The 10999-nt window shown below is 41.9% G+C and overlaps 1 protein-coding gene and 1 long non-coding RNA gene across 3 annotated transcripts; both read right to left on the reverse strand.

The window, feature by feature from the left end:
• Positions 1 to 20: 20 nt before the first annotated feature.
• On the reverse strand, positions 21 to 9393 carry RHCE (Rh blood group CcEe antigens). 2 transcript variants are annotated; one of them, XM_068657571.1, is made up of 11 exons: positions 9134 to 9393; positions 8624 to 8768; positions 7448 to 7628; positions 7080 to 7230; positions 6270 to 6411; positions 4730 to 4890; positions 4275 to 4412; positions 3913 to 4043; positions 3034 to 3113; positions 1867 to 1940; positions 21 to 1366 (listed from the first exon to the last, which is right to left on the reverse strand). In XM_068657571.1, the coding sequence occupies exons 2-11, from the start codon at positions 8754 to 8756 to the stop codon at positions 1340 to 1342; spliced, it is 1218 nt and encodes a 405-aa protein (XP_068513672.1). In that variant the 5' UTR covers positions 8757 to 8768; positions 9134 to 9393; the 3' UTR covers positions 21 to 1339. The 2 variants fall into 2 exon arrangements, with proteins under 2 accessions (XP_068513672.1, XP_068513673.1); XM_068657572.1 differs by lacking the exon at positions 8624 to 8768.
• A 276-nt stretch (positions 9394 to 9669) lies between these two features.
• On the reverse strand, positions 9670 to 10849 carry LOC137842935 (uncharacterized). Its single transcript, XR_011089275.1, has 2 exons — positions 9904 to 10849; positions 9670 to 9870 (listed from the first exon to the last, which is right to left on the reverse strand). It is a non-coding gene; the product is annotated as an uncharacterized lncRNA (long non-coding RNA).
• Positions 10850 to 10999: the final 150 nt, after the last annotated feature.

A 10999-nucleotide genomic window follows, 5' to 3' on the forward strand; every position in this document is an offset into this window, starting at 1 on the left:
CTGAGTAAATAAAAACAATCAAAGCTTGACTTTTTTAATTATGTAAGAACTTGCATATCAACTATTTGGAAATAATGAAGAAACACAGGATTGTAATCCATAAAAAAGGGGCTTGTTTACACAGAATCTTCTGCACAGTGAGGCTGTAGCTCATGGACCAAAGCCCCTGCTTGTCTCAGCTGGAGTCCTTTGCAAACAGGTATGTGCTGTGTTCCATTCAAATCAAAACTAAGGCCTTTAAAAGATATTACTGGCAGTCTTAAATCAATAAATTTTAAAATCTTTTAATTTTCCAAGTTGATCATCCACCCAGTACAAAAAAAAAAGTGCTATTACCTATTCTTGTATCTACAGTGTAGAAGCTCTATACAATGTTTCTTAAAATGTTTAAAAACCAAACCACTTCGTTAAAATATGAAAAAAGAAAACATCAAAATTCAGCGTGAGACACTTTAGAATTTGGGTTTTAGCATTGGTATCATGAAGCTTGTTGCGCAAAATTAAGCCCAGTCCGGTTAAATTTATTGTATAACCAGCCCTATCAAAACAAAGGGGAATACCCAAGAAAGGACTGTTCCCTCCTTCTCTGACTGACATTCACGCCTTTACAGCACCCGGAGCCTTTTGGATAGCTGGCCATGTGCAGACTGTCACTGCTCAAGAATAGTGTTCTAAGGCTTGTTCCTGAAGTAATGAGTAACGATGCTGTTAATTTCAATGACACCATCCACAAGCAGAACAATTTAATTTCTTGCCGTTTGAACATCCAGAGAGCCTAGCCTGAGCCACCCAAGTGTAGATTTTTCTTCAGGCAGTCAGATAACTCAAGAGTTCAGTCTGGCAAGATGCAGAGTTCTGGCCCAGATCCAGCTCAGTCATTAAATCCTCACTTTACAAGACCTCTAACAAAATTTAGCTTAAAAACAAGCACTTTAACGCTTCACTACATCAGAGTAAGTGTACTCCCTGTACACATAATATTAAAACACATATTTTGGCTTTTAAAGTGGGGAGTTAAAAATAGCTTTCTAAAAATTTCTAAGCATTTTCACTGATAAGCCGTTACAGCGATGAATGCGGTGAACTTTTTTGTACATGTTCTATGAACTATTTAAGGCAAGACCATTAAAGCAGAAAAGCTAAATGCATAATAACTTTTACATCTGTAAATTTACAGCCTGGTCTTTCAAGAATAACTAGAAAAGTTTGTTACCAAACTTGCGTGGGAAGGGTTTTTTGAGTATGAGAATTGATAATTAAGTGCTCTTTCATCCCATCATAGTTACTCATTTTATCAAGTGACCTTTTCTTGGTTGATCTTTCATGTGGGTTCATCCATTCAAAATCCAACGGCCAAATGGGGAAACTGCAAGACAAATATTCTTGTATCAGAATATTTTATGCATCAAGTCATCATATGAAAAAGGTAATGGAGAGCCTTACTAGAAGCTTATTCTAATTTCTATGATTCAGACATTGGGTCACATTCAGCACCTAAACATGCACAAAGCCTGTGTTTATGCACCAGCTTTAAAAGCCACTCTACGCCCAGTGAAGGCCAGGAGACTTGGTCTGCTTACTGGCTTCTAAAAATCCCACTCGTAGGTGCTCAGATTTCCTCAAGGATGGTATATGAAGCACAGGATGTCAGAGCATGTAAGATTATGCATTACAACAGACAAGATCATCTCAGATTTAGCTCTGTGCCCACCAACAGCTCTGAGAGTCGTAGCTGAAGGATATGATACATACATTTACAATATGCAGGCTCTAAACAGTTCATCAAACGGCATTCAAAGTGGACTATGAAATGAATGCTTGGTGCTATATATACTCCTACATGGTTAACTTTACCCTGAAACTTACCTCCCAATAAAACTGGTCTTCAAAATACTGTGATACAGGGATGATCTTCAACAGTTTGAAGTTTAAGATTAAACCTATTTGTAAAAACATATACATGTATCACAGAAAGGGGATGTCTGTGTATAACTGAAAGTTTCTTAGTAACACACATGCAAACATAACATCAAAATACAAAAGTGGAACAAAATGCTTCATGGGAGCCCCTTGACTCAAGTTGACTTTAAGTACAGAGAAGCTTGCCAGGATTAAGGCCTGTATTATAAAAGCTTAATTTGTACAGGTAAAGCCATTAAACAGTCTGCCAGATTCTAAAGATCATTAATAAAAGTCATTAATTTCTTGCTTGAAAACTGCCTGAGTTTTTAAAGCAAACAGGCTTATCAGCATTGTTAGCTTGAGATTTCAGGTGGAAACATAGATTTTAAAACTTAATGACTGAATGATTGCTTAAGCTGTTTTTTGGAAAAACTGCTTGATTAGCTCAACCTCGTTAACTACCCCCGAGCTAATGCAAGGGTTGCAGATCAATTAAAGCACAAAAAATAATTTTAAAGTATATTTCACAGGAACTTTTAACTACCATTTTTCTTCCACTCATACCAGAATTAATAGAAAAACTGCAGCTGCCATAAAATAGCAGAATGTCATATGAGGAACACATGAGCCCTGATGACCCCAAACCATTAGTGATCAAAGGCCTAATATTTGGCTTATGTAAGCAAACCTCTGACATTAGTGGAACTTTGCAGATTTATACCAACAGGCCTAAAAAATGAGAAACTCTAAGATAGCATTTTTCTGTCTGTAAGACAATACCAAAATGTAGAAATATTTTCATCCTCACACATCTGTATGAAATCTGAAGGAGGCTGTTAAGCATCTGTTTAAATAAATGTCACCAACAAATGAATGGTGCTAGCAGGTTATGTTGAATACATCTCTTCTTCAAAGCCCACCTTTGAAGAGTTCCTGGTGTTAATGTGTCAGTTTCCTTCTATATGAACAAATCATTCATACATACACGTTTATACACTTTAACACCCCAGTTACACTGGCATCTTTATACAAAGACTTGCACTGACATGGTAACAGATATAGTAGGAAGACATACCCTTTGCCCACAAGGAAAATGAGGAAGATATTACTGAAACGTTTTTCCATACTTACCTGTAATAAAACCTGTTATCAAGGCAACACTGATGGTCAGGCAGAAAGCACCGATGTAAATCATGACCATATAACCCAGGCTGAAAAGCAAAACAAGTGTTTCACCTTTGACAGTTTGATTTTAACAGAATGTGAATTAATCTGCCTCAAGTGGTGCACGTGCACATTTCCTGTCAAAACCTCAAATTATTATTTTAGAATCTTTATATAGCTGCAATTAGATGTTTTAAGAGATCCTAGCAGAAGCCTAATACAGACTGATATTGCACCGTGATTCATTCTTATATAAGCTGAGAAACTTACACAGAGAACTTCTTACATGATGCGACATGGGCTTGATTTGTGAAAATGAGGTGCCAGTGCCATTTCAAAAAAATCCTACGTAGACCTATACTTCACTGACCCTTTTGCAGGATATCTCCCCAAGTATAATTTCCAGTTGGGTGTCCAGAGTGGCTGTAGTCCAGGCTGGCATTTTTGCCCCTGATTAAAGGCAAAGCCTTTTTCAGACAGAAATGATTTTTTTTTTCTTTTTTTCTGTATGCTGTATTAGCATACAAAGCTTTCCCAAAACACAAAAGTCAAAATGAGTCTTGGAAGGATGTGCTTCTCCATCCATCTCCCATGTCTGCTGTATTTAATATGAAATGAAAAGGAAGAGAAAATGGAACCAAAACATAACATTAAAGTTTTGATCCAAAGCCTGCTCAGCTCAGAAAGTCTTTATGCTAACTTTTTTGGACTTCAGAGATGATCTGAGGTTATCTGGTAAAATATGATTTATCTGTGATGACTTTCAGGCTTTCTGTATGTATGAGAACTCTACTCAGGGTACCCTACAATAATCATTAAACTTATTAATATCAAAAAAAGACGTACCTTGGTGAAAGAGTCCATTTTTTTATTACTGAGAGAACAACCTGGGCAACAGCTCCAAGTAAACCAGGCAAGCCAAAAGTGAAATGAACTCCAGATGTATCATGAATCTTGAGCGCAGGATTCAAGCATCTCTAGAAAGAGGAAAAAGTTTAACTGACAGACAAAACCTCAAGTCGATTACAGCACATTGCATATCTTTGAAAAATAATTTTGGTCTTTTAACTTGCAATCCTGCACTCCAGTCAAGTCTTCGTTTCCTGGCTTTAATTTCTTTGAAAGAGAGGTTTACTCTGAGGTATCCTACGCTGGAAAAGAAGTTTATACAGCTTATACAAAAATGAATTTCAGGTTTTGAGCATTACCTGTAAACAGAAAGATCCTAATATGGTTATCACACTGGCAAGCAGACCCAAAATCATCGCAATCCAGGGATAGTCAATACTTTCTGCTGTGTAACAAACAGTAACCCCACCCGCTAGTGCTGCACTGTGGACATGAGTCTGTAAAATAAAATAACAAAAACATGGAGTGAGAATTCAGGCATTGCTTGTCTTATAGCTGTACAATTTCATAGACCACTAATCTTATGCAAGTAGAATGTCTTTTGCATTAATTTGTGATTCTGTATACTGTGAATTACCATCTGAGGATATAATTTCTAAGTTACATTTAAAGACTTCTGCTTGGCATGCTAATGACAAATGTGAAGCTGAAACTTTGGAGCTGTTTTTACTTAATAGCTATTATACTTTTGGTGCTTTACAGAAAGTAACAGAAAAATAGCTTTGCCACACAGCAGTTTTCTCTCATGTCTTACCATTCTGAATTTTCCATCCTTTGTGGTCAGAACAGACAACGTGAAGGCAGTTACAGCACTCACTGCAAGTGCAAAGTAGGTGTTGTAGATGGCTTTGGTCTTGTCTCTATCAGCTAGTACAGAATTGAAGCTTGGCCAGAATACCCAAAGAAAGAGAGTACCTTGGAGACAAAGACAAGCAACTATCATTACTTGCTCTAAAACACAGCAAATCTATGATAGGCTGTGTCTGGAAGGCTCCAGCCCACATTTTTACATTTGCTGCAATTCTGCAATTCCCTTGTTGTGAACAGAGGACAGCAGCACTTTACAGCACAGACAGCCCTGGGAGCTGACTGCTATTCCAACACCTTCCCAGAAACATGGTAACGTCATACATGCAGCCAAATCAAGGCTCTACTGGGAGCTGGCTGGTCTTTCATGGAGCTCAAGCCAGGATGTACTTAATGCTTTTCAAGAACACCTTTAAAAACAACTTTCTTATATACAGTCCCCTTAAACAGAGGTTTAAATACAAGTGGGAACAATTTCACCATTCATTTCCAAACAATAAGCATTATGCTTGTTCTGCACAGGTATTTGAAAACAGACTTTCAATGGTACCAAAAATAACGACATCCAGGACTATTAAGCACTGCTGAACAGAAGAAACTTTGAAAATCCAGGAGCTTTGCGCCTATATGTTTTTGCACAGACGTACATAAGTGCACAGACGACAGCACAGACAAGCTGCAGTTTATTTCGCTTTGTCTAGACATTAATTGTTGTTGTTCAGCTTCCATAGCTAATGTTCATGTCTCCATAACTGAACCAGAGAGGTACCAGTCCCTGAGCACTTCACCTGACAGTAAAATTTTAAGTTTTCTTTTGTCAAGTCTTTTGTCAAGTGAAGACAACTGAGAATTGCAAAGATGTTAGTTCAGCTGGTGACAGTTACATAACAGAAGTCACAATAATGAGGAAACTAAATTGCTTCTTTAAGAAAAAAATGGAACTCCCATATGTTCAGCCTGTCATTACTCAGATCCTTTCTCGTGCGCATGTCTGTATCATATTCCCCTCCCTTCAGTGGGTTTTTATCTTCTCATTTACGTTACTAGGCAGGGACTGTATTTTTATATCTCTGTACAGCACCTTGCGAAGAAAAACTGAGCCTCAGCCCAGCTGGAACTCTAAGCACTACTGAAATACAAGTAATAACCTCAGTGCACATGTCTCTTACTGATCTGCCTATACAAGGCCAAAAGAGAGAAGTTAGTTGGGAGAGGGAACAGTTAATTTGCTGTAGACTTTAAGCTGAGACTGACACAAGCAAACTGCCTTTGCAAGAGTGACCTACATGCCTGGTAGGAAACCTGCTGAGACTCACCAACTCATTGTCAAAAACCATGAACCACAGCAGCATTCTGTGCTGGACAGCACTCAGACCTGTACTTTGAATGCAAAAGCTTAAGTGTGCCATGGCCTGTTCCCCAAAACCTCCTTCTTGCTCTCACTACAATCTCTTCTTCCGTCTGAGGCATTAAACCAAATGTCTTACCCAACATTGACAATAAATCCGACTTCGGGGTACTTGCATTCTTCTCAGACCTCGGTGATGGCTCAGAGAAACGTGAAGAGACTGCCAGACCAAAGTAGGCTCCAAACAGGTGAACGTGCTTCATGCTGATATTGTCTTGAATCTGTATCATCGGAATACTTTTGTAACATTTTATGCCACAGAAACCCTTTGATGAAGACCCTGATATAGTTACTCATACAACCTTCCTATGGACTATTTGTTATCACTGTCACTCAGTTTAAGCAGGAGTTATTAATGCCACGTTAATTTATGAGCTCGGTGTAGCTCATAAACACAGTTCATCTACAGAGAGCCTGAAGTACGTTGGCATTGTACATTAAAAGCAGGTCTTTCTGTGCTGTCCAGGCTGGGCTTGTCTGTCATTCATGCTGTTAATCTCCCAGATTGAACCAACAGGGAGGGAGCAAAGGTTTAGGATAATCAGTACCTTAGCAAAGGTCAAAGCTTTCATTCATGTGTTGGGGGTGGGTCAGGGCATGGGTAAGGTCAAATGCACTATATCCCAATCCATCAGATCAGCTTATCCTTCAAGATCAAGAATCAGTCAATTATACCGGTGCAGAATACTGAGCATTTGGAGGTTGATGCTTAAATGTACTCTCAGGGTCAGATGTCATATCTCAGTGAAATCATAGCCACAATCTAACTGAATGAGATAAAATACACTGATGTTCCCATCAGCATGGCACTAAGGAATCACCAAAAAGCAACACTTCCACAGTCCATGTGAAACTTTCCCCTCTGTTACTAGAAATCATACTACTGTACCTGCAGGAATTGCTTGTTGATCCATCTGCTCACATGGAAAATTATTATCTCTACAACTGTCATCACAATTAATTGTAAAGGGTTCGTTTTCCCAAGAACTGCTCCACTGGAGATGGCCACAGCAGTCATACTCACAGCAGCCATTGTTATGCTGTAATGAAAGAAAGAAAATAATTCCATACTGGGACCACACCAGGGGCAATGAAAGAATGACAGATGGCCAAATGTACTTAACACTCCAAAGCCCTCCAAAAAAGTCTGCAAATGACCATGCTAATTAACAATCAGGTCAATAAAACAAGGCATTGTCTTTGACAGAAAGCAGTCAGCAGCTCCAGATCAGTTCTTGTGAGAACTGGAATAATTACATTTTAGGATCACGTTCGTTTGTTTCTTTGGGAAATAATAAACCTTCCATCAGAATGGAGCACTGGACACCAAGTACGATAATGAGGAGGTTGAATCCTGTGCTGCTAAAGCTGTATCTTTTCAGAAATGCCAGGAAAAAGCCAAATCCAAAAATCACCATGATGTTGACATCTTGAAAATCTGCATGACAGAAAAGACCAAGAGAACAGTCAAGTGGTTAATGCAGACTGAATTTCTGGTTTAAAAATAAATAAATAAATAAATAAATAAAATTACCATTAACTAAGAAGCCTTTAGATAAAAAATTGTGTGTCAATATTATTTTTTAAAGATTTCCAAAGCTTTCTTTCTGATCCATAAGCAACCAGAAAGACAATACCGTTGGCCCTGAATTTAATTTTACACAGCGACCTCAGAACAGATGAACATGGAAACCATTGCATAAAAGGAAGAGGCTGTCCAAGGTACAAGGCCTTGGATCTGTAGGCCTGGAAGTATCCCCCAGGACATGCTAACAGTCATAGTCTCATATGGCTGCGCAGACCTCTACGTATGGCAAAATATTAAGCTGCTTGTAAGCAGGTCTCATTTTTCCTGGCTATAAAACAGGGAGGGCAATACCAGAATGTCACGAGGATTAACCAACTCACTTCTGCCCAGCACTGTGAATATTTTATACACTATGGCTATAGCATACTCTGCTCATACATTCCTTTAATCAACGCACAAAACACATTTCCAAAATATATTTAAGCCCTTAATTCCACTGTAATAGCTTCATGTATTTGGAGCAAGCATTCAGTTGGAGAACACTGCCATCCTGAACTTCTGCTTTGTGGCACGCCGCCTTGCATGCCAACACTGCGCGAGGCTTGGGCCCATAGCTCAGTGCAGTACCTGCCCTCAGAAGTTTGTGCTTACAGGAATCAGGATTACCACCAACAGACAGCAGAAACAGATAAGCAAGGCAGTTGGTATCACGTCTTTGTTCACTGTCTTTGCTTTGATATGAATAAATATAACACATGGCAAAGAAGAGTACTTAAAGGTCAGTAAAAACATTCTACTCAGTAACAAAAACAAAACTGCTGAATCCCAACTCTGCTGCACTGCAAAATAAAAGCACACACAAAAAAAAAAAGCCCTTCCTTTCACAGCTAAACCAGCAGTCTTACCTGTGTAGGAAATGTTTGTGATGAAGGCATTGTAACGTGGGAACAAAAAGTAGAAGAGGATGATGAAAACAGTTTCCAGAAAAAGGATTAGCCACGGCACGCTTTTTCGGAAGCTGCGGTAATTTGAAGGCATTGTGCACTAGCACTAGACCATATATAAGCACAAACGCATTAATATTTTTTCTATAAAAATGTTCCAGTAACCTCAACCCAATAGAAAAGGCAGAGAGGAGAGGGAGGAGGGGCAGGAATAAAGGAGATAAAAAACCTAAGAGGCGTCAGCAAGGAACAGTTCCTTATCTGTGGCAGGTCAGGAGCCCAGGCTCACCACAGCTGACACAGAGCTCTGCGTGTTCACGAACACACATATCAAACTGTCAATGCTGTAATGCTCCAGGACACCTTCCATACAGCTGCTCTGGTGCCTTACAGATAAGCTACATTGCAAGTAAAGAAATGGACTCGTAAGAGTAGGATGTTGAAGTTCATGCTAAATCATTATTTACTTACATCTAGTCGTCCTAGATCCAAACCCCTCCATCTAAACATCAGGGAGGGTCCCACCGAGATCCGGACTGTGATTCTTGGGCTGGTTAGCTTCACACACACTGAACCCAACCCAGTGCCGGGGAACTGAGACTCTCTGTACAAGAAGAAGTAACACAGCATTTTCTGTGCTACTTGCAATATTGGTCTATTTTTGTAAGAGTACGGCTATGGATGCAGCCACAGTGAACACTCTAGTAAACCTTGATAACCCCTGGGCCTGGAAGTTTTGGGGACTGTTAGTGTTAGGTCAGAGGTTGGACTCGATGATCTTGAGGTCTCTTCCAACCTAGAAATTCTGTGATTCTTCCTATCATTGCAGGCAGACGCACTGCAGGCTTTAAACCCTCCCAATTCTTTCTTTCAGATCTAAACTGCTTCCAGAAATTTATCAACTTTTAGTACCACATTGTGGCTACAAGGTACTTGTTGCCTTATGGGTTGTGAGCTCTTTGGTTGGCAAAGGCTTTTTTTTTAAAAAAAAAAAAAAAAAAAAAAAAAAACAGGAGCCATTAGTTAACATTTTGGGCACATAAGAAGGGCTATATGGTAAAAATTAGCCATGTGCATTGTGTGTTCTTATCCACAGTCACTGTAATTTGATAGATAAGGCTATATGCCCTGTTGAGGACAGGCAATTAACGGCTCCATAATCTGAATTTCTTCAGATTATGAACTATCATTCTTCTGGTTACTGTCTCCTCAGTATTCACTATGCTTCTGGGAAACGGAACCCTTCTTTGTTCAGGTAGCGCAGACCAACAACATCCTGAGGTGATGGCTCTGACTTCCCACGTAGAGGCCGTGTCAAACTGAGCGCTGTGCCAGAAGCCCCATCCAGGAACAAGTGTGGAAACGACACAGCAGAAAAAAGGCACAGACGGTTTGTAACGGCAGGTGGGAAAGGGAAAAACTCCGCCAGGAAGAGGCCTAACTCAAGAGAGCAGAAACTATGTAAAAGTGAGGACGGGGGGGGAATAAACAACACAACCATAAAAACAAACAACCAACACAGGAGCGAGGGGTTCACAGGGGCACCGAGGCTGGAGGAGGCCTCCAAGGTCACCAGGCCCAGCCCCCGGCCTAGCCCCGGCTCTGTCAGGCACCATCCTGCGGCACGGGGAGGCGCTGTGGGAATGTCAGAGCCGCACGGCGCCTCCCGCAGCTGAGGCCGGAGGCAGCAGCCACTCCCCTGCTGCAGAGCCGCAGCCCGGCTGCGGAGCCGCGCGGGAAACACTCGCAGTGGCGGTGCTCGCTCGGGCTCTCCCCGCAGGCGACCCGGGGCCGCTCCACTCGGGCCTAACGAAACCGCGGCGCTGCCGAGGAGCGGCCCCGGGGCCGGCGGCGGCACCCCCGGAGTGCGCAGCCCCTCATTGGCCGGGCCGCCTCCTGCCGCGGGCTCTGATTGGTCCAGCCCCCGCCCCGCCCCGCCCCGCGGCCGGGCCGCCGGCTGTCAGTGCCGCGTGCGCGTCCCCGCGTGCCGCAGGAGGCCCCCGCGAGACGTCCGGGCGGGGCCGCGCGGCGCTGGGCGCACGGCGCGCCCGGGGACTCGGCTCTCCCGACGGCTGATTTGCCGGCGCGGCTGCCAATCGAGAGTGAGGGCGGAGCTCTTCGGCGTCGCGCTGACAGAGGGAGTTAAGCCCCGCCTTCTTCCGCTTCCGACTGGATAGCTGAGCTGTCCTGTTCTTTTTCTTTTTCTTTTCTATTGGGCGGCACCGCTGTCAATCGCAGCGCGGGGCGGGAACTAGCGCGAGACGGCAGTAGGCGGGAGCAGAACAAACCCCGCTCAGGGATTGGCCTAAGAGCCATCAGTTCGCGAGCTCCTTTCCT

The sequence above is a fragment of the Anas acuta genome, chromosome 21 (genome assembly GCF_963932015.1).
Source record: "Anas acuta chromosome 21, bAnaAcu1.1, whole genome shotgun sequence".
Lineage (NCBI taxonomy): Eukaryota > Metazoa > Chordata > Aves > Anseriformes > Anatidae > Anas > Anas acuta.

Coding starts and splice junctions, on each gene's coding strand:
- RHCE (XM_068657571.1), bottom strand. CDS start 8,756: ATGCCTTCAAATTACCGCAGCTTCCGAAAAAGCGTGCCGTGGCTAATC. Junction 4,044..4,274: donor TAGGATCTTTCTGTTTACAG/GTAATGCTCAAA, acceptor TCCTCTTTCTAG/AGATGCTTGAATCCTGCGCT. Junction 1,367..1,866: donor AAGACCAGTTTTATTGGGAG/GTAAGTTTCAGG, acceptor TTTGTCTTGCAG/TTTCCCCATTTGGCCGTTGG.